General features: G+C 34.0%; 2 protein-coding genes across 3 annotated transcripts; both read left to right on the forward strand.

Moving 5' to 3' along the window:
- The first annotated feature begins 1,675 nt into the window (after positions 1-1,675).
- On the forward strand, positions 1,676-12,316 carry LOC130823116 (plant UBX domain-containing protein 7). 2 transcript variants are annotated; one of them, XM_057687732.1, is made up of 10 exons: positions 1,676-1,975; positions 5,576-5,703; positions 5,798-5,911; positions 7,804-7,996; positions 8,861-8,938; positions 9,138-9,206; positions 9,386-9,529; positions 9,663-9,765; positions 11,243-11,508; positions 11,606-12,316. In XM_057687732.1, the coding sequence occupies exons 1-10, from the start codon at positions 1,874-1,876 to the stop codon at positions 11,768-11,770; spliced, it is 1,362 nt and encodes a 453-aa protein (XP_057543715.1). In that variant the 5' UTR covers positions 1,676-1,873; the 3' UTR covers positions 11,771-12,316. The 2 variants fall into 2 exon arrangements, with proteins under 2 accessions (XP_057543715.1, XP_057543716.1); XM_057687733.1 differs by having other exon boundaries at positions 1,704-1,975; positions 5,798-5,905.
- A 1,368-nt stretch (positions 12,317-13,684) lies between these two features.
- On the forward strand, positions 13,685-27,270 carry LOC130823117 (protein CHROMATIN REMODELING 19). Its single transcript, XM_057687734.1, has 12 exons — positions 13,685-14,502; positions 17,430-17,547; positions 21,664-21,704; positions 21,783-22,033; positions 22,111-22,291; positions 23,956-24,141; positions 24,604-24,777; positions 25,495-25,653; positions 25,855-25,923; positions 26,286-26,422; positions 26,530-26,748; positions 26,835-27,270. Exons 1-12 carry the CDS (start codon positions 13,933-13,935, stop codon positions 27,001-27,003), a joined length of 2,274 nt encoding a protein of 757 aa, XP_057543717.1. The 5' UTR covers positions 13,685-13,932; the 3' UTR covers positions 27,004-27,270.
- The last annotated feature ends 235 nt before the right edge of the window (positions 27,271-27,505 follow it).

Raw genomic sequence — 27,505 nt, forward strand, 5'->3', positions numbered from 1 at the left:
GATTTATAGTGAGTATGGAATTTATCCATTATCATTTCCTTCTTTGTTGTTTCGAAAATCAATTAAAAACAAAAAAAAAAATCAGTTTCCTTCTTTTCGAAATTCACCATTAAGATTTCTTTCATCGTTCTTTCTTTCATTCCTTAGTTAAAGCTTGTAAGAACCCCTAAGTTGTAGGCGATCTTACAACAAATGGTAATGAGAGTAATGAGATAGTTGATGATCCTTTTGAGGATGAGGATGATGTGGATGTGGATGAAGATGCTCTAGCCACTGACATGACCCAAGGAAACATTCCTACAATCGTTGTTCCTACACCTAATGCCCTAGTTCCATCTCTAGATGAACATGTGGAGGAAAACTCTTGGAGGACTTGAGCTTGTGATACCACCTCTCAGTCTCTTCACTCCTGCGCACCTTATCAACTGCTTTCGTTCTCAAGTTATGTATCTCGTTTTTAAGCTCCCCATTCTCTTTATCGATCTTAATTATGATGTCTTTTTGTCATTCGGTGCACTCTGGATCAGCCCACCTAAAGTAGATACATTAACTACAAAAACTTTAGCTTTTCGCGACATTGGATTTAGTGGCATTTAAAAAAATGCCACTGATTTATATTTTTAGTGTAATAATTATTGGTTTTTATCTTAAATTCCACTATAAAATGATTTAGCGACACTTTATTTAGTCTTTAGTGGCATATGCAATTGTTACTATAGCCTATAGTGACATTTATGAGAAATGTCACTAGATCCTATGTCGCAAAAAGTTTTAGTTTGATTTTTTATTATACTGCTAATGGGTCTAATAAATGTCACTAAATCCTCTATATATACTTTTAGAAATTTGAAAATATATCCCACTAAAAGCAAATTATGTTGTAGTGATTATATTTCAATCCTTCATCACGAAGTAACATATCGACGACCAGGATCAAAATCATTCCATTCACGACCATATTAAACTTCATAACCACATGACAATGCTCTTCCATTGGATGAAGCTTTGAGATATACTAATGAATAACATTAATTAAAAATTACAAAATACTTCAATAAAAATGAACATAAAATATAAACATAAATTAAAACAAAATAACTTAACTTCAAAACAATTAAAATATACCTTATCTTAACTTCAAAATCAATTTGATAGAGCTTGGATAGAATAGAACAAAGTTGGTGTATTTATAGAACATAGATCAACGGCTTTATTCCGAAATTACAACGACTAGTTTGACCACAAACTACAAGAAAAAGTCAAAAAAAAAGATAAGCCTTTAGTTCGCTGTTTGTAACTGCGAACAAAGGAGACCTGGTCAAATAAAGTTAAACCTTTATTTACAGTTACTAACTGCAAACAAAGGATTGACCTTTTTTGATCAGAGCATTTTTATTCGCAATTAGTAACTGAAAGAAAAGTATTAGCTTTTTTATACTACTGAGCTTTGTTCACATTTATTAATTGCAAACTAATTTCAACCTCAGCTCTAGAACTACAGACACTTATTTTTCAAAATAAATTTTTTCAGGATTTATTATTTGATCTTTTTTTATGAAATAACTTTTCTTTAAATTTTTGAATTTAAAAATGTAGTTCTCAAATAATTCGATTTTAGGTGAAGTTTAACCCGATAGATACAATTTTTTTAAAAAAACAATCTGCAATCAGAAATAAAAAGGTTTCGTATACAGCAAGCCCTAGCAACTCAAATTCCCATCACACTTTCAGTCTCTTTTTTTTTATTATTATTTTTTTTCACAAACTCCTTTATTATTTACATATTTCAGATTCCAATTACCATATTCTCCTTTCCTCTCAATTTCAATCAATAATCAATCGCCATTAACGAACAAGCTCAAGCTTTGAATTAATGGAGGACATTCTCTCTCCCACTGATAAACAAACCATGGTATCCTCTTTCCTCGAAATCGCCGTTGGTCAAACCGCTGATACCGCCCGCCAATTCTTGCAGGTTTCCGCTCTTTATGATCTCGATTTTTCTCCGTTACTTTTGTTTTTAGTTAAGTATTGATGTTATTCAATTTAACGATGGACGAATTTAAGTTGTAATTTGGTTCTAGTGATTGACCGTAATGTGTTTTTGATATTGATTTGCAATGCTATCAGAGTAGAGTTAGTTTTCAGTGATGGTGGCGTAAATTAGGGTTTTGTTAGTGCACTATAAAAGGATTGAGGCAGGGGCGGATCCAGACTTCAAACACTCCAGGGGCATAAATATTTGGAAGAAATTTTATGAAAATTTGATCTTTATTTTATCAATTCTGTTTTGAATGCTTTTTTATTTTATTTTATTTTTATTTTTTTTATTTTCTCACTTAATCAACTCTGTATTAATAAAAGGAAGAAAGAAATGGGGTAAATCAGAAAAGTTTTGATTTTCAATTCATGTTCATCATCTTTACATAGAATTTTCATCATATTTTTAGATAATAAGTGTATAATTGCTCTTAGAAGAGAAAACAGAAATAAATTTTTAAAATGTCAAATTTATTGCCTTTTTTTTTTCAAATTTTTGAGCAAACATAGTAAATTACAGAGCATTAATGAAAAAAGCCCATAAAAACTACTCATATTCATCTACATTGGAAAAAAAAACTCTGAAAAGGAGCAATCTTTTATTATTAAAATGCGCAAATTTAGTATATATTTTGAATAATCATTTAGTATATCTAACACTTACAATAATGAATGAAAAAAATAAAAATTTGGTGATGAAATTTACCAATTCAATTGCAGCTTCTTGGTAGCTAGATTGCTTGCTAGATCAAACTCCTTTCTCAAAATACACAAACTTTGTTGAATTTTAATGGTTTTATGATTTATGATCTCTTCCATGAATTTTTTTTTTATTATTAATATTATTTTCTTGTATAAAAATTAGTTGAAGTATTAATTAATTAAAACATCAAAATTAAAACTGAAATTTTCATACCTAATTCTTAAAATTATCACAAAAATAAAAAAAGAATTAACGATTTGAAAAATCATTTGAATTTAACATCTAGAATAAGTAGAACTGAAATTTGTTATTGGTGAGAGTATACCTTAATATGGAGGAAGAAGATAATGGTGAAGGATGAATGCTTTGTGTAGTTGCTCAGGAGGGCGTGGCTGGCTTTAGGCACCGCTAGGGCTACTGTGACTGTTCGTCTAAATTGGTTGGCTGGTGCTAGCGGCGACAGCTCGGTGGAGGCGAAGAGACAAGGAACAGATAAAGACATTTGAAACTTGAAATAAAAACAAAACCCTAACTTTTGGGGATTTCTAAAGTCAAAATAATACCCAAATTGAATTGAAGGTGGGTTGCTCTGGTGGTGGGCCGTTGGAGTCGGTGGGCTTGGTGGCCTTGATTTCACGTTCACCTTTCACGGCAGCAGTAGCAGCCAGTAGTGGCTTTGCAAAGTGCGAATGCGTAACTGAGTTTTAGGGATTTTAGGGTTCGCTCAGTGAACATCAGTGAGGGGAGGGGCGGTGACTGTTGAGCGATGGCTGGCGAGAGATGTCGGCGAGGGATGGGACGATGGGTGGTGTGGGTCGTCACTCGTCCGGTCGTGGGTGGCCGTGGGTAACTGGGTTTTAGGGTTTTTGTTTGTTGGTGGGTAATTGCGAGTCTGAGAAGAAAGGAGGGAGAGAACGCATGCGATTTTTTCTTTTTAAAATTTTTTTTAAAAAAGTGCTTAGGGGCACGTGCCCCTAGTGCCCCATTTAATCCGTCTATGGATTAAGGATCCTCAAATGATGTTATGCTGAGAATTCGTGTATCCTTTAAGAACAGAAATTAAACTTTGATATGGTTAGATGTACAGAACAAGCCCTTGCCATCCTACCCTTGATCTAAGGTTAATTCCTTAGATCTTAGTGGAATCTTGCTGAATTTAACCCTCTTGCTTCACTCACAAAAGGAGATAAACTCAGGTTAGGAAGAACAACTCGAGCTTCCCCTTGAAAGACACGCGGTCTGAAATTTACCTCTTTGCATTTTTAAAATTCAAATCAACTTAGAATGAGAAAGGCTGTTTATATAAGCCTCAGCCTCTCTTTGAGAAAACATAGATAGGATAAGCCCCAAAAAAACAAATTCTACGGTTCTAGAATTTTTAGGAAAATGTGGATTAGTATGTGATTACGTTCGACTTTTTCTTACTATATTTCCATCAGGAAGTTGGAGCTTGGAAGTAGTGAGTAGATCTAGTAAGTTTAATGCAAGGAAAAGGTGAAGAGAGAATTTTGACTTGCTCTTTCACTTTACTGTTAATAAATCATGTTGGTGGTTGTCATATGCACTGAAAGTTGATGAGATGACTAGAATACCTAGATTATATTTCTAGTACTCCTTCATACTGGGTGAAATGGTTACAATTAAAGCAAAAGGAGAAAATGGTGGGATGAAACAAGCGGATAGAAAAGAAATAGAAAGAGAAATTGTTCGTGAAATAAGTGTTAAGTTGATGGGAGACTCAAAAGTGGTAAGTTTTGCAAAATGAGGGGGACAGATGGAGTATATCATATGCTATAGATTAACAAGTTTTAGAATTTTTGTTAGTTTGATTACATCTTAGTTTTGGAGAGTTCGATAATGATTCACGTTAAAGAAATTGGAAGAATTCTTATTAGGCATATACAAAAATCGAAGTATTCACTTGCATATGCTTGGTTAATTAAGCTATAAATATGGATATATCATGTATGCTAGTTTGTTGTTGGGTTTTTGTTGGCTAAATTGAGGTTATACTTTGTATTAGTTCATTGTCATGTAAAAGAAATCATGTACAATGGACTTTCTCATTTTAATGTCGATGAGCTAAATATTTTTAGTTCTGTGCTTTTAGATTATAATGAACTTATGAATTATATTAAAATGACTATTAAATCATGTGTACTTATTTATGTGAAGTTGCTAATGATGTTTGCTATCAAAAGTCAATCGAAAATAAACTTGTTATCACTAACAAAATAAGTTTGCATACATTCAACACCCTTAATTCCGCCTAAGTGGGTGCTAGTTAATGACATTGCGGTAATGGAAAAGACTTTTTTAAATTTAAGGATATTTGTAGCTTGAGGGTATTAGCTTCCTTTTTTTTTTGAGATGAAGGGTATTAGTTTCTTTGGTTGCGCTAACGTTCATGACATGGAAATAGAGGTGAGTAAAGTATTTTGTGTGGAACCCTAGATTAGTACAGAACGATAACAAAGGTCATGTGGGACATCTTGTATGCTTAAAGTATACATGAATTATAACAATGTCTCATATAAATTGTTGAAGTACAAGAATTCTCAATTCTTTTATTGATTTTTACTTTTACTTATATTCCCTACACGTTCAATTTGAATTTGGAAGTGTTTTTGATTTCTAAGTTGTTTGATGTTTTACTTAAAGCCACTTATGAATGCAAAGCTTAGCACCTAATTTTCTTTGTATTTACTTATGTGCCTTTTATTTTCTGTTTGTATTTGCTCTTACAATACTCTATTATGTCTAATGGGTGAATTGACTCAAAAGTTTTTATTTTGTTTTGTTTGTCGTGGAATCATCATTTTGTTGACTTAGGCAACTAGTTGGAAGCTAGAAGAAGCTCTTCAACTATTTTATGTTGGTAATGAAAGTGGCATTGTGGCATCTTCATCATTTTTTGCCCCTGAAGAAAGTGCAGCTTCTCACATCGATAAGAGCCCTAGGTATATCCTTGAAGGTTCAATATATTTTTGAAATGTTATAATTACTTTGAATTCCTTGCGTTTTAAATATCTACTTTTGTGTGATTTGATACAGTGGATCTGATGATGGTTTAGCAAAGGAAATCAACGATGTAAGTGGCAGTGATGATGTCCGTCCACCTTTGCCTGTAATTAGAGAGGCTCTATATGATGACTCTATGTTGTATGGGTACTTTACTACTTTGTTTTTCTAGTTCAACTTTTCTACAACTTCCAATTTCTCCCTTATATACACTATGTATGCTTAAGAGACACAAGGGCCATACACCCATATTATGTTAGTCATTACTACGTATGTATGTACATGATGCATTATTGAGTGAAGTAGTCAACCGTATCGAGTTCTTTGGCATTTGCACGATTGCATCCATACTCAACTTTTCAATTCTTTTGATAGAGTTTTAGTGCTTTGTTTCATTATGCCACCCAAAGCTAGTAAGCATGGCATGGTCGTGAGTATTTACAATGCTTTCTTACCTCAGTGGTTCTCGCTTGTGTTTGAAGTGCTTCATAACTGCATTAATTTGGAAGAGAGTTAAAGTAGATGATGAAGAAGATAAATTTCTCTTTAATGAGTACCAATCCTATTCTTTTAGTATCAGAGCTTTGTCATTGTTGAGTATTTTTTCAATAATTGCTTAGGAGTACAATATGGGTTATGTCACGACAATATTATTAAATGCTTCTTCATGTTACTCCTAGCAATAGAAGTTAGTTGCTATGTTTTAGAATCAGTTAGTTATTGGAAGTAGTGGTTATCTTAGTGGGTCATGTTTTCTAAGTTAGTGGGTGTCATGTTCTACGTTTATATGACACTTTGTGAGTCAGTCAGTTTGTTTCTTTTTTTTGAATAGTTTATATTGGTTACTTTCTTTGTTCAAGTTGGAACGCACAAATATGCCTATATTTCGTCCCACTTTATTCCAACACTATCTATATAGAAGAAAGTTCAGTTTTCATTTTGTTTACCAAACATTTAGTGAGCATGACCATTGTAGGTTTTGATGAAAGGGATTGCATGCAAGAATGACTACCATGGCAATAGGTTGTCACATGATGCTAGCACTCATTACTCAGTTTGTGACAAAGGATGTGGAATGTAGATTTTTTCAAGTGGAATGTTAAATTTCTTTTAGTAAAATTTTGAAGAGATAAAGCTTCAAGTCTAGATGGCTTGCAATCATTGTGGTTGCAACTCAAGGATAACATATTTTTAGGTTTTTCGGTGAAATTTAAGTAAAGAGGTTTCCTAGAGTAAGGTTGATTATGGGTTGTATACATGTGCAAAAGTAGTTGGAATTTTTGATAAAAGCTGCAAACTTATGAAGCATGCTTTTGACGAGTTGTATTATTGTATTGTTAATAGGTGAGCCCAATGTGTGCTTAATCATAACAAAGTGGCTTCTCTTAAACGTTAAACACTAGGCATGAGAAAACATGTGACATAACTCGATAACTTGGTAGCAGTAGAAGTTTGGTTTTGGTTGAACCACTTTTCTTGTTAATTCCTTTAATGGAGTCCCTTAGCACTTTGATTAACATAGTTGGTAATGTGTTATGTAGTGTAAACCCCCATACCCATCACATTGAGCGCTCAGTTTCTAAGAGACATGAATGTTACCGCCTTAAAATTTTGCCAACTGGAATATGGAGAATTTAGAGTATGTGTGGCGTTGCATGTTAATTATTAAGCTTTCATATGTTGAAATTTAAATTTGAGTGCACTTTTATGATTGTTTTAGGAGATCTCTAAGCACTGTATTCCTTTCAAACTATGATATTTTTGATCAACTTGAATGAGTAAAATTGTTTTGGGGTGGGGTTAGATACAATTGTCTATTTAACGAGTATATCAGATTGCTACATGATGCCTTGTCTAAGTATTAACCCATTTTAAAGTTGAAATTGATGAGTGATAGGTTTCAATTTCTTGATTTCGTTTTTACGTTTTCAAAACTTTAGAAATTACCATTTATCGTTTTCATTTCCATTTTTCGTATTATGTTGAATTTCGTTTCGCGCATCAATGGTCTTAATGCTATGTGCCATGACTTGATTCAGAGCATCAAGAATAGGGTATCAATCACATGTACCAAGTTCTGTAGTCGCTTTCCGTAACTTTGAAGAGGAAAGGAAACACTCGGCCGTATGGGAATCCGATCAAGGTGGTAGTTCAACAGAGAGTTCTCGAGATAATCTTGCTGCTTTATATCGACCTCCTTTTGCTTTAATGCACCAGGGTCCTTTTGAAAAGGTTGGTTTTCGTTGGTCCATTACTTTTTGAACTTCCATATTTTTCCCTTTGGTTGATTGATGGGAAGGTGATATTTTTCATGTGCCACATTTCTCCATTGGATTATCCTTCAAACATTTTCTTCTGACCTTGCAATCATTATCTTAAGGTAATCCATGGTTGATCATGATCTTTGTACTACTCTCTTTTGTCCTATTTGTATTTTGGATTTCATTAGGTATGTTTTGATGTGAATATATATATATATATATATATATATATATATATATATATATATATATATATATATATATATATATATATATATATATATATATTTGTGTACACAAAAGTTGATAAGGGGACAACTTAGTTGACTTGAATCATTTTACCTAGTTTTTTTTTGGCTTCACAACTTTTGAAATAAAATTAAACATTTGATGGGAGAGTTATCCTATCAATTCCATCTAAAAATTTGTAATCAGTGTTACAAATAATTGCCTTTGATAACTTCGGAAGCTACATACTTGTTAGCTCATTAAAAGATGTTACATGGAAAATGTTACTGAGTATTGGCCTACTAGGTAGAAAGAGGATAAAGTTAAAGAGTAAGTCTCGGAATGAAGAGAGAGAAAAAGGATAGGGAGTAAGTAGTTGTTTTTAGCAAAAATTTGATTATGAAGAAAATTTGGATAAGAACAAAAGGAAGTTGAAGAAATAATGGAACAGAGGTCAGAGGAAGGAACGTTTATTTGTTTTCTCTAGGTTTCTCTGTAGTAGAAGTATTCTCTATGGCATCATTCTTCACCAAGTATTTGTTTTTCATATGAAGGAATGGTCACCTTCATTTATGTTGTGTTAACATGAATATCATGATGATTACAGGCAAAACTTGCTGCTGCTGCTGAAGACAAGTGGCTCCTGGTGAATTTGCAGTCTCCTACAGAATTTAGCTCACACATGGTTGGTGCCATTGCCCTCTCTGTATCTTTTGTCCACTTACACTTGCTATTTCTTCTTTTGACAGCTCTTATTAATCCCTTATCTGTGTGATTAGTTTGCTTGAATCTTTAACCCACTCTATTCTCCTTGTACTTACATAGATGTTGTCATTCTTATATTGAACAACTTTTTGTGCTAATTAATTGACTGTAATATAAAGCTTAACAGAGACACCTGGGCAAATGAAACTGTGGCTCAAACTATCAAGACCAATTTTATCTTTTGGCAGGTAACTATGTCATCTTATTTCGTGTCCTTTCTTTTCTCATACTTTTTTATTCATGCTGGAAATTGATTCATGGCTTTTTGCTGTGTGTTTGACATAGTTGCAATATAAAGTGTAAGCAGGGGAATCTTGTTGTAGAGGTGTTGTCTGCATTTTAAATTTGCTGTTTTATCATGTTGCAGGTATATGACGATACAAGTGAGGGCAAGAAGGTTTGCACTTACTACAAAATCGAATCTGTTCCTGTTGTCCTTGTCATTGACCCCGTAACAGGGCAAAAAATGCGTTTATGGTCTGGCATGGTACATCCTGACCGATTACTAGAGGTATGTGGTTGGCATTTGGCTACTATCATACTTACCCATTCCACCGATAAATTTATTAGCTCATGGTATTACTTGATGAACTTTAATTGATCTCCATTTTAAATCTGTGGAGTCTAATATCGACAACGTGCAGGACCTGCTACCCTTCATGGAGGCTGGTCCAACAAAACATCTTTCCTTGGTTTCTCATAAACGACCAAGAGAGAGTTCTCATGTGTCTTCTCAAAAAGTCCAAGGTACCATGAATTTTCTGCATCCTCTCTTTTGTTTTCCTCTTGCATGGTGTCGTTTGAAAGAGTAGTTGGCCTTACCTGCTTGCATTTGTGATGCTTTCAGTAGTGCTTTCCACTCATTTTTGTTCATGATTTCATTGGCAACTGGGAATCGGTCCCATCATCGGTTTGTGTATGCACTCTTTATTTTTGGATAGTCTTGTGTTGCATCAATTATTTCACCAGGAAAGTTGTATTATTTCTTGAACATCCGTTTGCAAGGGCATTCGAGGAAATCCATCGTCTTGAATATTTGACATTTGTTTTTGAAGTGCTTGATTATATTTGGCCATCACATATTATGAGTTATGACACTTATGGGGCGGTTGGTTAGTGGTATTGAATTATCATAACAAGAATGTTTTAGTTTCGATTTTCATAAATTTTGTTGTCACCTTCAAAGTGTTTTACTTCATACCACCCAATATCAGTTTTCCAAGTGGTAATGAATGGGGATGAACTTTGTGAAGAAAAAGAATGATAAGAGTAAGACAAACATGATCATAAACTTTGTCAATTAGTTTTTCCAGCTAATATACAATAAAATTTCATCACCATTTCCACTCATTAATACCAACAACTGGGCCGTTAGGAGACATTTTAATTCACTAAGCTGAAATCAAGTCTAGTTGTTTGAGCCCCATTCTTGTCAAGTGTCAAAGTCTTTCTTGGGGACTTTATCATGCTTGACTTTTTTGATAGTTTGGACTCAACTCAACCTCCTGAAAATCACCTGAACCAACAAACAGGTCTGGGGAAGTTGCAACTAGGAACCAATTTTATCCTTATCTTACAAGTGACAAGCTTGCAAAATTTCTGGGTAAAAGATGTTTTGAATTTTAAAGCTTTGTAATGGAATATGAGAATCCTCTTGCTGAAAGTACGTTCAGCTTCTGATGTTGGATTTCGCATGGTCTTTGTTGGACTTGGATACCGTTTGTAATTTTGAATTGTTAGATTTGGCTATAACTGTCGATGTTTACTATGACTTGCTATTTGGGCTTCGTATATTTGAGGCTAGGTTATATCTATGCACTAAAGATATAAAGCTTGTAACAAAATCCCTTGTTCTGGTGGGTCGACATTACTCCAAAAGCTCTGATTTTTTATATCCGCAATGGTTAAACCCAGCAAGAAATTGTGATCCGACCTGTAACATCCCTAACGTGAAATCCTTTTTACCTGGCTGGATCTGTTTGAAAGGTATGTTTAACACACAAGTTTGAAATATACCAGTGAAATCTTTGGTGTTGATGTGCTACTTGACAATAACCTCCTGCTTATTTTTAGGTGGGAAAGGAAAACCTGAGAATATTTATGCAAGTTTGTCAAATGTCCTTTTACCTTCACAATGGAATTGTTACCTTCACTACTAGTTGTCTGCCTCAAAATAGCATTTTTCATTTGTTTAAAAATTTGAACTGTTTTTATTACCCTGCAGTTGAAACTAATGAAGAGGATGAGGAGCTGCAACGAGCTCTTGCTGTATCAATGGAGAACATGAATCATCTAGATCAAGTGGTTTCCGAAGAAAAAGACATGACCACTGCAAACGAGGACGAAAAAAATTGCTCTATCAAAAAACCTGTGTATCCCCTTCTTCCCGAAGAACCCAAAGGAGACAGAAACCTCATTTGCCGTGTTGGATTTCGTCTCCCTGATGGGAAAAGAGTTCAGCGCAGTTTCCTGCGTACCGATCCTATACAGGTTAAGTTCTTGCTTCAGTTTATTTTTTCCCTCCCCTCTTATTTCCCCCTTCTTTCCGTATTCTTGACTTGATTTTCTTTCTCCTCCGATTCTGCAGCTGTTGTGGTCGTTCTGCAGCACACAGCTTGGAGAGTCCGAGTCAAAGCCATTCCGCTTGACACATGCAATCCCTGGAGCTGCAATGTCTTTGGAATATGATAGCACATTAACCTTTGAAGAATCAGGACTTTCAAACTCCATGATATCAGTTACTTGGGAATAAAGCTCGCTCTGTTTATTTTTAAAGTATATGCATGGGAGCCCTCGCACATTTTTTTAGCCAGAATCAGTTTTCTTGCTGTTCGCTCCTCCCTTTTGTTGGCCACATTTCGATTGTAGAACAAATATGATAGGCCAAAATTAGCTATCACGTTTTCCCGAAAAAGGAAAACAGAATGTTTGTTAGTCACTTTGTATATATACTTAAATCGGTACAGATCATGGAATGTGGAGTATCTATGAAACTGCAGACAGCTCCTTGTCTTGATAGTATGTCTAATCTCGATGTCCTTCATAGTCGAGTGATTCAGTTTTTCTTGTTGATGTCGCAATTTCTTTATTAGCACTTTCGAAGTTTCTTTTATAGCCAACTCCATATGCTGGAATTAAGGCTTATGCATTATTTTTGTGTGTAGACTTTGGTTGTGCTGAATCCCAGATACATGCCATAAGACTTTGCAGAAAATCAGGTCACTTTTCTGTGATCAAAATTTGAGCTTGATCAATTAATGCTATAAATAAAGGAATGGATTTCTTTTTATGCCTTCAACTTCCGAGATAGATTAGTGTAATTTATTACAATTTTTTTAATTGTTTTAATGTACTTCTATGATCTTTCATTTTTAAGGGGATAATTGATTTGTTAGGAAAATACATACATAGGTGATATTAAAAGAGAAAAGCAATTAAAGAATATGATGGGACAATGATTGAGATAAATAGAAATAGAGAGTATAACTAATTGATTGGGTAGAGCGAGTAAATGAAAATAATATCATACTACTTTTCCTAAGTTTCTTTAAAGATTAAAGTTACCATCCATCAATTGTTTTTACTTTCGATTTTCTGAGGGACTGTCTTTCTAAGAGATCGTCTCTATGAAAGATGTCTCTCAAGCCCAACCCGTTAAAAATTTAATGTCTACTTATTGTATTCTTGATGCCTATTTACATCATTTTTAATGCCTACTTATTGCATTATATTCTGAATGCCTACGTACGTTATCCTAATGCCTACATACATCATCCTTAATGCATAATTACTAGATCTTTAATGCCTACTTACAGTATTCTTAATCTACTTATAATATCTTTAATGCCTACTTAAATAATCTTTGAATACCTACTTACCGTATCCTTAATGCTTACGTACAATATCCATAATACCTATCGAATAAGCGTGCAATACTTACAATATTTTAAATGTCTACTTACAATATCTTTAATGCCTACCAAGTAACTTACTTTAAAATTTTTCTTTATGGACGTCCTAATTAGAGATGGTCTATCAAAAAGACCGTCTCCCACAACAATTTGTGTTATTTTTGGTGTTTGGTGAGGGATGCTAAGAAAAAAAAGACAATAATAAGTAGAATAAAAACATAAAGATGAACTATATTAAAGAGAATAAATTTGTGCCTTAGATAAAAATATATGTAAATTTATTTAATTTTTAATTTATGATAAAGGTCAAAATTAGATTTGAGAGTATATATTAAAGAGAATGAAATAAAAATTTAAAAATGACATCAGCTGTGTTTTGTTTTAGTAATAGTTATAGATTTTTATTAATAAAAAAACATGTAAATAATTTGTAAAAATAATGACATCAGCTGTGTTTTGTTTTAGTATTAGTTATAGATTTTTATTAATAAAAAAACATGTAAATAATTTGTATAAATAATGACATCAACTGTGTTTTGTTTTAGTAATAATTATAGATTTTTATTAATAACGTGACATATAAATAATTTTTAAAAATAATGACATCAGCTGTATTTTATTTTAGTAATAATTATAAATATAAATCAATTAAAAATTATTATGACTCAATTAATAGTCAAACGGCCCATTGCCCATTAAAAATGCATCATTTAAGTACACGGGAAAATAGCATAGACTATGCTCTTATTATTTCTCGCATTTTCACGAGCTCATTCGGGCCGAAAAATAGAAATGTGGCACGAGAAACCACCCATAACTCTACACATTCTCAGTTACTCGCTCACATGCATATTCACATTATCTCTCCTCCTTCGCAAACGCCAAACAACTAAATAATAACCCTTCGCTGGTCACTGCACTCGTAATAGTCTCTTCATTTCCCCCAAAACCACTCCCCAATATTTGGCGCTTTTTCTCATTCTTCTTCCTTTCGCTCTCTTCAATGAAGCGAACGTTCGACGAAATATCCGACGAAGAATGGGAGAAGCACAAATTCAAACCCTCAAAAGTCCTCAACTCTACTTCTTCATCTTCTTCCACTAAACCTACAATCGAATCCTTCTCTTTCAAGAATTCTCGATCAACTCCAATCGATCTCACTGATGATGGCGACGAAGACTACGTTCCTCCGTCGGAAGGTGAAGACGATTTGGAGCACCATGACGACGTTTTGGAGGACGACGATGCTGATTTGGTTACTAGCCGTACTTCTAGCCGCGGACGAAGGTTTATTGTTGATGATGATGAGGAGGATGAATACGAGGAGTTGCAGGAAGTTGTTGAAGTGAAATCAGACATTGAAGAAGAGGAAGAAATGGAGATGTTTGATTTAACTGATGACGATGATGATGAAGATGAAGAAGAATTTTTGGAGAAGGAAGAGGAGGATGTGGTTGGGAAAGCGTTGCAGAAATGTGGTAAAATTTCTGCTGAGCTTCGAAAGGAGTTGTCTATGACGGCTACTGATCGTTATTCTGAGGTTGATTCTTCTTCTGTGAGAATTGTTACTCAGGTAAGGTTTTAATGAAGAATTATGTTCTTAAAATAATACTGCCCCTGGTTTCTTTTAATGGATATATTTTCTGAAAACACTCTACCAATGCACATTTCTAGACATCTAATATCTTCAGACTGACTTCAGTTATACATAAATAATTTTTTTTACTTTTATATAAAAAGCAAATTTAATGAAAAATATAAATTTGAGACGTGACTATATACTTTGTTAAACATAAGTCACTAAACAAAAGTCAAAGTGTTTCCATTTAAAAATGAAGTATGTTTCGAGGTTGATTTTTAAATTTTTGTTTTTGTAGATGGTCTGTTTCAAAGTTGATGGCGTTTGTATAAAGAGTTGAAGTGTAACTCTTGTTGATTTTAGCTGAGTTTTTTTGGATTAAGATTTGAATTCTTGTTCAAGGTATATGTATGACATTGTAAATGATTGCATTGGAGTATTGGAGCTTGACTTCGTGTTCGAGTTTATGTGAGGCATTAGTAATGAAAAGCTTGTTTCATTGTGACTATGGGTTGGGGAAAACAAACAACTGTCCCCATGTTCTATTGTTTGATTCAACAAGGAAATGGAAAACTTGCTTGTAAAAGTGTTTTCCATCATTTTGGGAACATTTTTCTCCAAAATTAGAAGGTTCTTCCATCTCCAACATTTCCATTTTTAATAAGAATTTTCTATCAAATGTAACAAAAGGAAATCAATAAATTAATATATGCATTTTTCATGGGTAAATAGTTTATAGGGGAATTGTTTTCCAAAGAACATGTCTTCGCTAAACCAAATACCTTCTATGTGAGTGAGTTACATAGGACTTTGTCTTTTGGTTATAAGACAATTAGAATAATTGCATTGGACTTTAACTTTGTGTTTGTGGTTTATATAAGCCCTTAACAATGAAAAGCTTGATTTTTTTTGAGTGATTATGTATAGCATTGATACTTATTTGAGTGACTTTGTCTTAGGTTTAATTAATTAGATGAATGGTTGGGGCCAGAATTTCACTCATCTTTTCATAAGTAAACTTCACTTCATTTGTTTTTTAGATTGAGATTGGCTTATGCCTAGTTTCTAATGGCATAACTATCTTTTTTGAGTGACTATAAAGTAGCATTGATGAGATAATAGGTGGTAAGTTATCTTATATTCCAATGAAGTAAGATGTTAATATGTTGTATTGCTTTCAAAATTTTTTTGGCTTTCCTTGGAGTTTGTTTGGGAAAAGTTCTTAAATGTTTTTGAGAATATTCTTTGTAAGAAGACCTCCTTTTTATGAAAGGGATTTTCTTTAGAGTATATATTGTGCGCAAGTAGTAGTGTAGTACAGGATTGAAACTAAATCCCCTTAAGCCTTACGAATTCCCTATAGGTTAGTAGCCTTGAGAGTGGGACTCTTTTTTTTATTTTACTAACGCCATTAAATGTCTTTCGTCTAGGTAATGTTCGGAGAGAACAAATGTACGCAATCTTTTCCTTGTGTTGTTTAGTAAAATCCATAACAAAAGAACTATTATCTTTGGCTCCTTTGAGATTAGAGATAGGAGAAGCATTGCTTGCTTGTTTCTTGTAATCATGTCCTTATTAGTTATTACCTTCTTTTTTTTCATGTACATCCTTTCTTTTACACACCTTAATTTATTTATTAATGTTATATGATGTTCTTTGAAGCTATTAAAGTGATTGCTATTTTGTTTAACAAATAACAATGTACAATTATTAGGGTGATGACCGATCAAACTAGTAGTTATTTTATTTCGAGCAATATGGTTGATAACATGTATTGATAGTAAGGCTTTGGCATTGTTGTTTTTGTTGTAGAGTTGAAAACATATACATTTTGGGATTATGTGTTTAGATTAGATGATGGGCTAGGGCAAGTAATCATGGTGGTTGTCGTGTAAGGAAGTGTTTAATGTTGAGGTTGTTTTTTTTGTAATGGTGAAGAATAGAAAAATCTGGCATTATAATTCTTTAAGATGACTAGTCACATAGAAAGATGTTTATAATTGATAAGTGTAGGTGCTGATGTTTATAGAATGGGGAGGACTAGGTGAGAATTGAACCTAAGATCTTCTCTTAAAAGTGGTACTTGCTATCTGCCTGAGACAATATCTGATTCTCAAGTTCGGTGCTGAATCAGTTTTAACATCATGATGACAAGCCAAGTCTAAATGAAATTCACAAATAGGAAGAAAAGGGACTAGAATTGAGGTTACACCACTTGAATCACATAGTTTTTTGATGAACATGGTCTGATTAAGATATTAATGTTCATGAAAGAGGAAATTTAAAGTAGAATTTAAGTCAACTTGGTCAGCGGTATTTTAACTTGGACCTTTCTTACATTTGAATATTCTAACATTAATTATGGGAATTATTTAAGTTTAGTCAAGAAAATTTTTACTTATTAGTCTCCTATCTCAATAAGGGAAATACCTATGAGTACTTTCTCTTCAAGTTAATTTAAAGATCACATATGAAAATTAACTCATCTTATGGTTTACACCTTTGGTGTCAATTAATGACACTAGAGAAAAGACTTAGACACCAAGTTACTTTCAGCATGCAATCACTTAAGTTTTAGCAAAAAATTCTAGTTTAGTGTTACAACTAGTGTTTTGCCAATGCATTGGTTTCTGAATAAGATGGATGGCTTGTATTTTCCAGCGTTAAATTTCCAGCACGTGTAAGTAGAAATTTTTTGATTTGTGGGTGTTGTGAGTAGTAATTGGAAATGCATTTGTTTTGAATGTAGGCAATGGACCTCTATCTGGCAATGGCATTTAGGAAGCTTGTTATTGATTTGTTAACTTATATATGTTTTTTTGCATTTAACTTGTCGTTTGAAAATCACTCTTTTGATATAATTTAAGATTTTTTGTTTTGGCTGTTCCTTTATTTCATCTTTCATGTTGCTTGTACATTAGGATGATATCAATGCAGCACATGGAGCAGATAATTCAGATTTCCAGCCTTTTCTCAAGCCCTACCAGCTTGTTGGGGTTAACTTTCTTTTGTTGTTGAATCACAAGAAGATAGGTGGAGGTGAGAAGCATTTACTTATATAGTTTTACATTTTCTAGTTACTTTGTGCATACAAGACTCAGGTTCTTTTTATAAAATCCGTCGCGTGCAATTTGTATATTCATTTAATAGAGCATGTGGAATAAAGATAATTCATATCCCTCGTGACTCTACTAAGTAGTGCTTTCCAAGCATTTTATTGAATGTCAAAGCCTATTTCATTTGATTGCTTTTGCCTTGATGGTACGTCTTCTTAGCGTTTGTGCTTGTGTTTACATGAGTGTGTTTGTGGATGTGTGTGCATTATATTGTTATATGTGTCATGCCAAAGGATTACCACAACATTCACAACATTCTAGTACCCCAATTTATGTGGTTTGGGGTCAGATTAATGTCTATTTTTGGCCATGACCCACAGTCCTTTATTAATGGTCATCCACATATTAACTTATCATTTCCTTCCATCTACACATTTCTTCCAATTTCCGATAAATCACTCCTTTTTTACCCCTTTTTCTCCAATTACTTGATTCGTACAAGAGTTGTATTTATGTTGTTACTTAAACCTTTTAGTTTTGCCAATGAGCACAAAGCTCTCTGTTCATATTGCTGTCCCTTTTTCTATGCAAGTTTCTATACTCATAATGCTTTGCATAGGATTTTTATTCTCATTTACTTTGTTTCCTTTCTTTCGGAAAATTTATTTGAAGTCACTTTCACTAGTTTGGAAATCGTGTACGAGTTAAGACATTTTAGGTGTTAAGAAGATGTCATATTGTGAAAGTGTCAGAAAGGCTATGTCTTTGTTTCACTTATTTTAGTTATTGTATTCGATTGATAATTGGTAGTAATTTTTTTTAAAAAAATCGTCTATGATTTTAGACTTAGTGTTATTGTTGCGATGTTTAGACTCTATTTAGGGGTTGATTCAACAATCGAAGTTAACTGAATGAGAGTCAGTTTGGAGTGTTTATCAATTGCTAGGGTCCTGAAAATTCATGATGTAATCCAAGCCCTGCATTGACTGTATTTCTAATTTGGTGTAAATTCTCACTGGAGCCGAAGAATGTTTCATGTAGCCAAATGATTGGTGAGATATTACATGTAAGGCTTATTGTTGAGTTATAAACTACAAATTCATTTGAGTTCTTTAAGTTTACTTGAGATCTTATGTAGCTAATACATGCCAGCATTAATCATTCGAATGTTCTAGTTTTTAGTTTTTGGCATATTGGAAAATATCACCCACATCACTGTTTCGCAAGTTGTGACCGTATCATGAAGGTTTTTGAGCTTATTGCCACCAAGATATAGGCTACAACATGTGAAACCATCCATATTGACTACAATTGCTATTTCAAATCGTTATCTACACTGAGATTCAAACCACTCTTTTTGCACTATGATTTTGGGTTGTTTTCGAAAAGTTATTTCTTTATTAATTATAAAATGATTTATGCTAATATTAAATATTAGCTAGTACTTAGATTTAGTGATGGGATAGTGTGGTGGTATCAATTATGATGAAGCAAAATATTGTTAAAGTGTTAAACTAGGTTTCACTAGTTTAACAATTAAGAATTGCTTCATGAATGACTCGACATATCAGTTTGGTGCAACTTATCATGAAGGGAAATACTCTTCATACATTACACATGTCTATCAGACTCGTAGGATCCTACAACTCTTATGATCAAAACATATTTTGAATAGCTAGATGCATTTGGGGCATAGATATGGAAAATTGTTTTAAAGTAAAGTGTTGTTATGCTATGACACCAAACAAACAAATGCTGAAAATTTTGGGAAGATCTTTTAGAAGCCTCTAACACTTGTGAGATTTAAGCTTAGTCTTAAAAAGCTCGATGCGCCCTAAGGCTTTAAGAGTCACAACCTAGGCTCCTATCTTTGGGTGTGAGTAGGCGCCCCAAAAACAGGAAAAAAGTTATCTTTAACAAATCTCTAAAGAAAAATACGAAAAATCTAGGCAAAGAAAAAGTATAGAAGAGGATAGAAGACATAAAATGTGTCTCTTTTAAGGGTAAGACCATAAGATAAGTACTCTTGAGACACTCACCTAAGGAAATGCCTAGCCTAGCCATATTAAGGCGTTTTAGCTCATCGATTGCCCAAAGTGCTTGGCTTAGGTGAACTTTTTCAAACTAAGGGTGTAAGAATCAACAACGCTCTTAAAACAGGTGAAATTGTTGTAACGATTGTGATCGCGGTAATGAGACAGTGATGTGATAACAGAAGTGATATGATTATTGTAACATTAAATATCAGTCAAAAGTATGAGGTATTTCTTGAAATGACCCAAAAAGCTGTTTTTTGTCACCTTTAAAATGCAGGAAATATTGGTTTATTTTAAACCTTTTCAATGCGATACGATGCTATGTGATCTTGTTTTTACACTGTGGTTCTTAATGGTCCATATATCCTGGTTTGCCTCCTTTGTTGTCTTCGTTCTAACATATATTTTGGATGAGTAAAATGAGTCACTTGGCTATTCTAACCTCCCATTGATGTAAATAAACTATTTAGGTGGTATAATAATTCCATCTACCTTTGTTTTCCTTCAATTTTGGATCCTTGTTCGAATGGATTAGGATGTATCTTGAAGATAAACCTTTGTTGCCCTCAGCTTGGGTAAACTGAATGGAGGGTGTTATTTGATGAATGGAAGATTTACTCACAAGGGGAAGAGGGCAATAACGATAAGTAAAGAATTCTTTAGTAAGAATATTTTGGTTTTGTTAATTAATTACTTGGGGAGTGAAAAATTTGTTATGGGGAGAGTTTGTTATTTCTTACAGAGGAAGACATCCTCATATTTTTGTATATATATAATGATAATGAAGTGGGGATGAAGAGAATCATTCTTGTATTGACAAAAGTGTTTCTTACAAAATATGGAATGTCGAGCTAACTTGCTTTGCCCATTTATGTAAAACAATATCATTACAATCTTCTTTCCTATTTCCTATTGTTACATTCTTGCTCATTTTTTGCATAGTATAACTTACTACAAATTCCCATCCCCACCCCTTACTCCACCATTGTCAGCATTAGAGAGGGCTATTTGAGTTTAATTTACTCTTAAAAATCACTTCAGAGTTCAAATAATGGACAACGAATTTCTATAAGCTTAATGACATTATATAAGTTTTGACAATGGCTGCTCAAGTGGTCTTAATTTATAGTGTAGCTACATAATGATTCTTTCTCTCCCTCTCTCTCCATGGACTAAAAACTCCCCTGTTACGTTACATAACGCCCGTCATATAGCCTGTTTGAAAGTTGCCACGACGTTTAATCTCGCTATATAATAGTGCTGAAATTTCACGGTCTCGCGTTGACCGTTACGTAACGTGTAACTCGTTATTTTACCGTTATAACGATATTTAATCGTTACAAAGCTGTTTATCTTCCCGTTCAAATTTCATTAATACTCATTAACTTAATTATTACGATCACTTAAATTGTTGTTACTCATAATTTTAGTTGATTAACAAAATAATTAACTAATAACTAATAAGTTAATTTATTATATAGTAAAAGAATCTCAAATATGGTAATTATAATAGCTAGTTGCATAGTATTGCATAATAAAAGTGCTTCAACAACAAAAATGCAATTATAAGTTCAACACTCCCCTTATGTGATTTTTTTTTTTCAAAAAGCACACCAAATTGGCCGCAATTGGCGTTATTTCTCCGTTATAGCCATTTTCCACAACACTGCGATCGTTTCCGCAAACGCATCTGTAACTGCTTTTTGTTTTTTTTCCATGTCTCTCTCTATTTCTGGCTGCTAATGCTGTCTTCTTGCATCTCCATTATAACTTCTAGAGCTAGGATATCCGGTAATATGATACGCCTACCAGTTTTTTAGGCTTTGGGTTGGACAAAGAATTATACTTTATTTGGGTATTAGGACTGAGGTTTTAGATCCATTCTAACAAATTATGTAAACATAAGTTCTTTGATGAGTTGCTAGTGTGTGTATGATTTGCCATTTGTAACAGTCTTTGTAAAATAGAATACTTTAGGTATTAATTAGTATAGCGCGAAAATCTTCTTAGTTTGTTTTCTTTGTCCATACTACTTATTTTTAATTGCTTGTTTTGACATGCAGCTATATTGGCTGATGAGATGGGTTTGGGAAAGACAGTTCAGGTATTGCTGTTTGTTTTGTATGAAATTGTATGCTGTACTTTTCTTGATTTATATTTAACTGTGTTCCCTACCTTTCAGGCCATAACATATTTGATGTTGCTGAACCACTTGCAAAATGATCCTGGCCCACATTTAATTGTATGTCCGGCTTCTGTCTTAGAGAATTGGGAAAGAGAACTTGCAAAGTGGTGTCCGACATTTTCTGTGTTGCAATTTCATGGAGCTGGTAGAGCTGCATATGCCAAAGAGTTGAGCTCTTTGGCTAAATCTGGATTGCCACCTCCATTTAATGTTCTACTTGTCTGCTACTCGCTTTTTGAACGGCACAGGTGTTAATAATCTCTCTAAGGTTTCAGCTTTTTACATTATGGACATATTCTAATTATGATTCATATCATGGCATTAGCGCACAACAGAAAGATGACCGTAAAATTCTGAAAAGATGGAGATGGAGCTGTGTGCTGATGGACGAGGCCCATGCGCTTAAAGATAAAAACAGCTATAGATGGAAAAATTTGATGACAGTTGCGAAAAATGCAAAGCAGCGTTTGATGCTCACTGGAACTCCACTACAGAATGATTTACATGTATGTTATTGGTGATGGCTATTGTCTATTTACATTTATTTTATTTTTTAAACATCATTTTGCTGGCAATAGGGTCAATTAGCTCTATCTGGATTTGGGTTTGCTAGTATATTGAACAGTTGATGTGCAATTCACTCTTGTTGATTCTGTTCGGCTTTCATAAGATTTTTGATTTATTGAAGATATTTATCAGGAAATAGATGCAATTCACTCTTGTTAATTTTACTCAACTTAACTATTTCAGTTAATTTGGTATAAACTGTGTGTATTTAATTTGGTAACTTGTAGAAATGGAGTACTACCCAAATTGATTACTTCTTGACCTTAGTTTTTAGAGGCACAAGCCGCACCAAGGCGCCAAAGGTCATTTTTTCCGAGGCATGAGGTGAAGGTGCGAACTCTTAGTATGTCAGGCGCACAGTTTTGCTAAAAGCTCCAAAATCAATTTTAAATCATATTTAATACTTTAAATAACATGAATTTCATATTATAATAACATATAAGTAAGATAAACACTATTTAAGCACATAAAGTCATACAATAAGTCGATAACATGAGTCCTGAGTTAAGAAATAAAATTAAAACTAAAACAAAGACAAAGGTAGAAAAACGCAAACAATGGTTCTTGATACTTGAAATATTTTGTGGCACTCTTAACCAAACACTAAAAATCCTAATCAAAATTATTTTCCTCATAAGCATCTTCACCGTCTCCTGTATAATTCTCGTCATCACTTATATCCTTCTCTTTTTCATCATCATCATCCATTAAAACAATAAAAGAAAAAGCTATAGTAACCTTTACTCTTTTACAAAATGAATCGAAATAAAGTGGAGAGGGATACACCGAGGAAAGACCAAATGAGAGAGAAGTCAAGGAAGAAGAAGAAATTAACAAGAGAGAGAAAGAAAGAAAGAAGGGAGAAAACATTACCTAGGTGGAGAGGAGGATATGGAGGTACTTCAAGGTAAAGCAACAATCTTTACTCTTTTGTTTCTCACTCCTCGATCACTTTAGGACAAGAAAGGGGGGCATATTTTTTTTTTCCGTACAATAAACTACTAATTGAGGGTTATTTCAAGTGGCGCAAAAGGCGCGCGAGGTGCCAAAAAGGCACATTCTTGAAGAGCCTCCAGACTGATTGCCTCTTAGCGCCTTGCGCCTAGGTGCACCTCATAGCACTTTTTAAAACACAGTTCTTGACTAGGAGGATTGATAGAGTAATTGGTGTAAGGTCATACTTGGCTAATGTGTAGTGAATGTCTTATGCGAACTTTTTTGTTTTGCTAGAAATCTAATTTTGTAGCCGGCCCTAATCTTTTGAGATTAAGGTTTTGTCATTGTTGTAGAAATCAAATGTTGGGGAACATCTCATTGTTTTTGGGTAGGCACATCTTGTTATATTACAAGTATCTCCATAAATTATGCTCAAGTCTAAAACCTACAAACAAGTGAATCTTATGCATAAAATGCCTATGTTCATGGAACAATTAAACCATCTCTACCATTTTCAGTTTTTCTGCTTTCAATTCTACCAGTATTCCTCAACTATGATTGGTGCATGCTGCTTTAGATAGATTCTTTTGATATTTCCTTATTACTAATTCTTGTATAATTATCCTTATTGGTACCGTAATGCCTCTGTGGTGTTGTTCTGCTGCAGGAGTTGTGGTCAATGTTGGAGTTCATGCTACCTGACCTGTTTGCTACAGAGGATGTAGATTTGAAAAAGCTGTTGAGTTCTGATGATTACGAATTGATTGCTCGTATGAAGTCTATTTTAGGTCCATTTATTTTAAGGCGCTTGAAATCTGATGTAATGCAGCAGCTTGTACAAAAAGAGCAGCGGGTATGTTTTGAGCTTGTTCACTTAACTATATGAATCTAACAGTACATCCGTTATGTTAGGTTCACTTCGTGGGTATTCCACTTATGATCACAAGTTCTGAGGCTTGAGTCCTACCTACCAAGTGAGGGGGCTTGTAAATAGGATTTCTCTTTACCTTTATCCCTTCTGTCCTGGTGCCTCTATCAGCTTGGCTCTCTGGGTCACACTGATAGACGGTAGCTCTGAGACGATTCATCTTAACCAAATAACAGCAGATATGTAATTTTTTTTGTGTCCATATCATGAGAGATTAATGGTTAATGTTTTTTGAGTAAAATAATTGTTAATGTTCAATATAGATGAATTTTTTTTAAGATGAAAATAGAGGGATTAATTCTTCGTTCAGTTTTGGCATTGTTATTGTATTTTCTAATACAGCTCATTTGTCATCAATTTTTTAAATTTTGAATGATGGTGATGCAGGTTCAGATTGTTTGCATGGGAAAAGAACATGATGATGCTTATAAAGAAGCCATTGAAGAGTATCGTGCGGTGTCACTTGCTCGTGCGCCTAAAAGCAATGGCCTTGATTCTAATACTGTTATGCAAGTTCTTCCTCGCCGTCAGCTTTCAAATTATTTTGTACAATTTCGCAAGGTGCTTTTTGTGGCTAGTCACCCCTTTATTACTACAATTGTTACTGCATGATGCATAGGTTTTGTTTGCGATAATACTTTTTATGGCCTATTTATACATGGGGATGCAAAAATGGATATGAAAATGATGGGCTAGTTTCTATAAACCCATGTTTGATTCATGGGAAAGGGCTTTTGATTTTGGTATTTGAGTTTGAGAGTGGTGCTGAGTTTTATGTTTAAGCATGTAGGAGTGACAAATAATTTCCTTCTAACTTAGTAGTCATAGTCATTGTTATCAACCCATTATCTAGCACAAAGTTAGGGTTCAGGGGGAGAAGATAGTGGACAAATTATACCCGTTCCCCTCCAAAGAGGTGGTAAAGAGGAATGCACGAAGTCAAATAAACCCCCAAATAGTGAGCCCCCAGAAAGAGAGATCCCTACAAAGAGAGACTTAGTAGTTATGTATTTTAATTGCATTCCTTCTATTTCCTGATCCGATTGTGTTCCCTACATGTGGCATGTAGGAGTAAGAATGGGAAATAATTTTCTTCTAAAATAGAATAATTAATCTATTACATAATTTAATCACATTCCTTCGATTTCTGTCAACAAATTTCGTTTGCAATCCCCAAAATTTCTTCCTACTTCATTTGAACTCTGACAAGGTGATTTCTTTTAAATCACGAGTTGTTAGTTATAACAGGAGTTTGTGTTTCCGTCATGTTGCTTACAGATTGCAAATCATCCTTTACTGGTGAGGCGTATTTACAAAGATGCGGATATTGTTCGTTTCGCCAAGAAGTTGTACCCAATGGGCGTGTTTGGTCATGAATGTACACTGGACAGAGTAATAGATGAAATGAAGGGTTACAGTGACTTTTCTATTCATAGGGTAATTCTCATTGCTATTTGTCTTTTGCAATATTGGATAGCTGCAACAGCATTTGGTGTAGCTAATTACATTGCTAATATTTATTACTACTTTGAATTCAACTATGTTTTATTATTTGCTTGATGCCTTGTGCTTCAGAATCTAAACCTGCTATATTTTGCTGATCATGTCATTTAAGTTTATCAAACTTTTGTGTTGCAGCTCCTGTATAACTATGGTATCAAGGGAATCCTTCGGGATAAACAGGTTGTAATGTCTGCAAAATGCCAGGTAAATCTAGAATTCCTCCACCCCCCCCCCCCCCCCCCACCCCTCTTTCTCAAAACAATAGATTTATGGTGAATCTTAATATATTTGTTTTGTTTTCCTTTGCTCTTTACCTTTGTACTCTGTATCCCGTACAAACCAATCCATACATTTTAAGGGAAATTTTGCGTTTTAGTTATGGAAGATGAATTATGGGAAGCATGACTTGAGTGGACATTACCACAGAGTGAACCTGGACAGCCTTTAATCAAAATGCTCTTTACTGTTACTTTTTTAGCTAATATAAAATAAAAGTCTCCATAACACTATTTAGATTAGGTCAATGCTCTTCTTATGCTAATTGCTGGTAACACACGGTGATACAGGAATTGACTAGACTTCTCCCTTCCTTGAAAAGAGATGGCCATCGTGTTCTTATTTTTAGCCAGTGGACATCAATGCTTGATATCTTGGAGTGGGCATTAGATGTGATTGGAGTCACATACACACGTCTTGATGGAAGGTAAAAGGCCTCTCCCTGTTCCATCTGGTGTTTCATTTAAATTCCGGTATGTCATGGAACAGCTGCTCAGATGATTTCTGTGCTAATAGTAAATTTTGTTATTGCAGCACACAGGTGACTGAAAGACAAACCATAGTCGACACGTTCAATAACGATACTTCAATATTTGCATGCTTGCTGTCCACTCGAGCTGGAGGTCAAGGTTTGAACCTCACTGGAGCAGATACTGTCATCATTCATGATATGGATTTTAACCCGCAAATTGACCGACAAGCTGAAGATCGCTGTCATCGTATCGGCCAGACAAAACCGGTTACCATTTACAGGTTAAAGTTGTTTCTGATTTGTTAAAATCATCAAAGTTCTTTAACTCTCTTGTTGAGAAACTAAATTAGATCCTTTGTCTCTCCAGATTGGTGACAAAAGATACCGTAGATGAAAATGTTTACCAGATTGCAAAACGGAAGTTAGTTTTAGATGCTGCTGTTTTAGAATCTGATACAGTGGTGGTGGATAATGGTGAGATGCCTGAGAAGACGATGGGCGAGATATTGTTTGCGATTTTGCAGGAAAATATTTAACCTCTTTAGAAAACAAAAATTATCGGTGGTACTAGAATTGATAGTTCAAATTCTTATTCGTATTTTCCTTGATGTATAAATGTACTCTTGTATAAATAGGCTCAACCAAATGAAGCTCATTTATGCTGTGTAAAAGCCAAAAGGCTTCTCGAGAAGGTATTTTGGGCGGAAATAGGGGGTGTTCTCCGAAAGTAGAGGGTCTACGAATACATAATTATGAACATGGCACTATAATTCATTAATATTTACTGCTTTTGAAAGTTCAAATATTTTTCATGCTGAGTGGAAGTATACCCTCTGTTGTGAATTATGTATATGTACTTCTTCCGTTTCAATTTACTTGCAATATGTCTTTTTACGCAATTCAATGCACGAATTTAATTCTTAATATCTCTAATTATATATAATAAAAAATTATAAAAATTTAATATTTAATTATCATTGCAATAAGACGAATCAAACAAGATTTCACTTGACTATGTTTCAACTTTTAAATTAAGAA

This window comes from Amaranthus tricolor, chromosome 9 (assembly GCF_026212465.1).
Source record: "Amaranthus tricolor cultivar Red isolate AtriRed21 chromosome 9, ASM2621246v1, whole genome shotgun sequence".
NCBI classification, from domain to species: Eukaryota; Viridiplantae; Streptophyta; class Magnoliopsida; order Caryophyllales; family Amaranthaceae; genus Amaranthus; species Amaranthus tricolor.

Coding starts and splice junctions, on each gene's coding strand:
- LOC130823116 (XM_057687732.1), top strand. CDS start 1,874: ATGGAGGACATTCTCTCTCCCACTGATAAACAAACCATGGTATCCTCT. Junction 5,704..5,797: donor CACATCGATAAGAGCCCTAG/GTATATCCTTGA, acceptor GATTTGATACAG/TGGATCTGATGATGGTTTAG. Junction 7,997..8,860: donor ACCAGGGTCCTTTTGAAAAG/GTTGGTTTTCGT, acceptor TGATGATTACAG/GCAAAACTTGCTGCTGCTGC.
- LOC130823117 (XM_057687734.1), top strand. CDS start 13,933: ATGAAGCGAACGTTCGACGAAATATCCGACGAAGAATGGGAGAAGCAC. Junction 17,548..21,663: donor TCACAAGAAGATAGGTGGAG/GTGAGAAGCATT, acceptor TTTGACATGCAG/CTATATTGGCTGATGAGATG. Junction 25,654..25,854: donor GTGACTTTTCTATTCATAGG/GTAATTCTCATT, acceptor TTTGTGTTGCAG/CTCCTGTATAACTATGGTAT.